General features: G+C 32.4%; 1 protein-coding gene across 1 annotated transcript in view; it reads right to left on the reverse strand.

Moving 5' to 3' along the window:
• LOC104520413 (glutamate receptor ionotropic, kainate 2-like) overlaps positions 1-4,615 on the reverse strand; it is a gene marked incomplete at both ends in the record, with an annotated part of 27,342 nt that overhangs the window by 13,895 nt on the left and 8,832 nt on the right. Inside the window, 1 exon segment of the mRNA XM_010162098.1 lies at positions 1-58. This exon segment is cut by the window's left edge and continues 2 nt beyond it. Within this exon segment, the coding sequence (XP_010160400.1) occupies positions 1-58 (58 nt within the window).

Raw genomic sequence — 4,615 nt, forward strand, 5'->3', positions numbered from 1 at the left:
GTTTTCCTTTCTGATTCTCTGTCATGTTAAGACCACTCAATGGATCCCAAGTTCCAACCTATAAAACAACAAATTACTGTGTAAGTTGTCCGTTAGTTACATTTCAGCATCTAGAAAAGAACAACAGGAAGGAAAGAAAAAACAGATTGTTACAGTGAAAAAAAAAAAAAAAAAGTTAGTATTTATTATTATATCCTGTTCCATTACTCTCTGTCTTTCCATTTTAAATCTGCTTGTTTAAAATATGATACACAGTACCCCAAAGTGTGGTTCATGTAATGTGACATTAAGTGTAAAAATGATACACAGAATTTCTAAAGCTACTCTGAATACTTAATTTTCCATTTAACTTCCATTCTTCAAGATAAACCACATCCGAAGGTAACTTAACAGTTAGGTAGAAATTCATTTGCAGAGCAGAAAGCTTTGTCTCTACAGAAGGATTTACCATTTTCTGTGATTAGAGAATAGCAGAGCAAAAATATTTTGGGGAAAATGTAATGGAGAAGACTGAAAGTTGGTTAAGTGAAATAACTTAAATGATTTACAGATACATGCTCAGTAGGTAGCTCTTTTAACATTTTATACCTTGAAATTCTTATTCTAGTAAATCAATAGGATTTTTATCCAAGTAGAGAGGTCTAGGGTTATGCTTTAAGGTGCAGGTCAAGGACAGTCTCACATAGTATGTAATAAGTAATGGGGCTTATGATTACATCATTTATCTGCAATTTCATTGCTATAAAACTAAAATGGGCAAGCAGTAAATCAAGCAGTGAAATAACTATCCATTTTTAGACATCAGAATGTTTGTATTTCATTGTCTAAAAACACAAAAATTTCTTTTTTTGTTTTTAGAAAGGATTTTTAAATGCAACTTCAAATACTGAACAATATCTACAATATAATGAAAAGATATTTTAAAACTCAGTTTAGACAGTAATTAAAAAGTTCTGTGAGGTTTGATGGCAAATATATATATGCATGTATGTATAGGTGTGTTTATAAACGTTTTTTTTTTTAATATATTATTTCATTTGGTGACTAGGAAGGTTTTTAGGAAACCCAAAATGTTCAGCCTTGTAGTTTGGCCACAATTAAATTGTAAAAAGATCAAGAAATTTTAGTTGTAATATTCTGTTAATTATGTCAACCTTAGTGTTTCCTTCACTTCAAAGAAAGACTAAACTAGAACAGAATAACAAGGAGTCACAAAGACTGAAACTTGAGCCTGTCCCTGCTATTTATTCATATAATTCAAGCTGGACTAATATTCTTTATGAGATTCAACTTCAGGTACACCTTGTTTGATCAATTTCAAATCCTAAACTCATTCAATCACACACTTTATTCAAGTTCAGGTTGGTAATTCAAATTTGTCTTGGCAAAAGCTAACACATTGTTATTTAAAATACTTCCTCCCCTATTTTTTAATATAGTCACAGCCACAAGCAAATGAATAATTATCTGCTGTTAGAATTTGGGGCTCATCTAACTGCATCCATCTAGACTTCTAGGAATTACCAAGAGCATTGCTTTAAAAATAAATTTGTCTTGATAAATTATTGTATTATTTTTCTAAATGAGGTTAATTTTAGTTCTCTTTCTATTTTTGTGAATCAAAAGTCTAAGAAATGGAACAAAAGTCAGACTTTTTCCCATTGGAGATTACGACAACTGAGACAGTTATTACTGAAAGGCAGATAAAAAGGAAAAACTAGGAAGCAGGTGTTTAAACTCTGATTGTAGATTTATCATTTTTTTCTGAATTCTATATTTATTATGATGCTAACTGTGTCTATGAAGCCACCACCCCTTTAGACTTCAATAAGTGTAGTTTCTCGGAGTATTCTGGTGGAGTACTACAATATGCTTGCAATTTTCTTCCCTAGACTTCTGCAATTGGCCATTTTCAGATACTGAAAACTGGACAAGATGAATCTAGAGAGTCTTTTTTCATGCACCACAAGAAAAGTTTGCCATCCACCTTTAGGCAGGTACACTCTGAAGTTTCCAAATGGTCGATTATTCCTACGCCACTTAAACAGAGTTCTTAAATAATCTTCATGATATTTACTACTCAATAGTTCAGTAGTCCAACTTCAAAACTAAATCACACCAGAAATGTTTAAAAATAATCAATTTACCTTCAGCAAATACTGAAAAGGAGTTTGTCTAATATTCACACATAATGAAAATTAATTTGATTATTTTGTGTTCAAGTATTTTAGGCTTTCAGTCTCCATAAAAAGATCAGTACAACTACACTTATTTCAAAAAGCATTAATTTAATTTTATAGTAAAATGCAATTGGCATAATTTGTGAAGGAATACTACTGTAGAAAAGAAGTCCTTACCTAATAATAAAAACTAAGTAAAAAAAAATCAGACCTGTTAAGTCAGAATGAATAATAATTCAAACAGTGAATATTAAAAATTACGCATAGTTAATATGTACAATATTTTTTAAAAAAAACTTTAATAGGTTCATATAGTAGAATAAATGGAGCTAATTCCAATACATGCTTGGACCTTTATCTAGGATGAAGAGTGCTGATTACAGTAATTCTTCATATAAATTTAATGTAGTCTCCTTAAAACTAGTAGGCACTTGAGAAGAAGAAAGCTACATTGAACTTCACTCTTCAAGTTACTAGTCTCTTCTGCAAATATTGGATAGATTTTTTTGACATTTAACAATACATTTGCTATCAGAATAAGTACATAAACCTTCTCAAACCTTATGAAAATTCTCCCCTTTTCAAAGTTATTTATCTCTAATATAATCCATTTCTGAGTTGATCTATGAAGTTAAGCATAAATGTAATTTGAAAGATGTATTCAGACTTGGAAATTTTTATAGATTATAATATAAATTAAACTTGCATGCAAGTAAAAAGTTCACCGGTGAATATTTAGAGATAACTATGTAAATTTAATGGTAGCCACCTCTTATCCCATCTATTTTCAAAGATACAGCATGATCCTAGTTTATTCCCTACAGTGTGCCTAATGCGTATGTTTTCTCTTTAAAATAAAAATAAAATTGGTCATATAGTAAAGATCTGCTTCTGGTCATGCCAATCACAATTCAGCCAATATTAAAAAAAAAAATAGATATCAAATTGTAATCCCTTCTTAGTAACACCCAGACTTTCTTCAAAACTACTAACCTTAACAAGACCAACCCATCATAATTGTCATAGTTTAACCTCAGCCAGCAATTAAGCACCACATCGGTGCTCACTCACTCCTCGCCTAGTGGGATGTGGGGTAAAATTGGAAGGATAAAAGTGAGAAAACTCATGGATTGAGATAAAGATAATTTAATAATTAAAAAATACATATTGTATGGGGGCGGAAGAGAGAGTGGAAAATAAAACCCGAGAAAAATAAGTTATGCAAAATAAAACAATTGTTCACCACCAACTGACCAATGTCCAGACATTTTCTGATCAGCAGCAGCCCCTGCCAACCTGTACCCCATAGTTTTATTGCTAAGCACAATGTCATATGATATGGGATATCTCTTTGGTTGGTTGGGGTCAGCTGTCCAAGCAGCGTCCCTTCCAACTCCATGTGCACCCCCAGCCAACACACTGGCAGGGCAGTTCGAGGAGCAGAAGAGGCCTTGACGCTGTGGAAGCACTGCTAACTGAAACATCAGTATGTTATCAACACTATTTTCAGTATAAATCCAAAACATTGTCCCATACAAGATACTATGAAGAAATGTAACTATCCCAGCCAAAACCAGTACAATAGTTCACAATCCACTCCCCTCCCAAAAAAAGCATTATACACTCCTGAAACTTAACATTTCTTAGTTTATATATACTCTAGAGTAGTTTACTGAAGATCAGTCTCATGAGGTGTTATCCACAGAAATTCAGTAGATTAAAAGTAGCCTTCTTCCACATGTTTAAGAAAAACAAATTTATCTTTATGAATAAGCAAGTATTTTTTGTTGCTAATTTTCTTCAAAAGTCTCTGAGTCAACCAAAACTGTACATACCATTCACAGCGAAGTGCCACAAGCATTGTATTTAGAAGGATCATTGCCCTTCTTTGGTACTATCAACTGTCTAACTATTCAGCCAAAATCAGAACGATATCCAGCTCCCAAAGAATTGACCAATGTATCTACAGTTTACCAACTTTTATTTATTATATTTTGTAGAGTAGAAAATAACTATTTATACTCAAGCATGAGTAATACTATTTCTTCCCATTTGGGAATTTTTCAATTTATTTTGCATTTTTCAGAAATATTAATATGCTTACCTTCTTTGTTAATTATCATGTTAATACCAATACTTCTGGCTTCCATAGATCTGTTATCTCACTCTGGTTTGTTTTTCTAACTTTTTCTAACTTTCACTTAAATACCCTCTGTTTATCTCACTTCTTGTTTTGTTTTTTTTTTCCCCAGGTCATTCATAATGATGCTAAATAAAACAAGATCTTAATTTGATATGCTGGATAATGAATGTATTTGGTTTGCATAGCAAACTTTTGGTAGTGGGAGGGGGGGACATGGGGTGGCTTCTGTGAGAAGCTGCCAGAAGCTTCCCCCATGTCTGACCTGATAGAGGCAACACCAGACGGCTCCATG

This window comes from Antrostomus carolinensis, unplaced genomic scaffold, assembly GCF_000700745.2.
Source record: "Antrostomus carolinensis isolate BGI_N321 unplaced genomic scaffold, ASM70074v2 scaffold3702, whole genome shotgun sequence".
Classification (NCBI taxonomy): domain Eukaryota; kingdom Metazoa; phylum Chordata; class Aves; order Caprimulgiformes; family Caprimulgidae; genus Antrostomus; species Antrostomus carolinensis.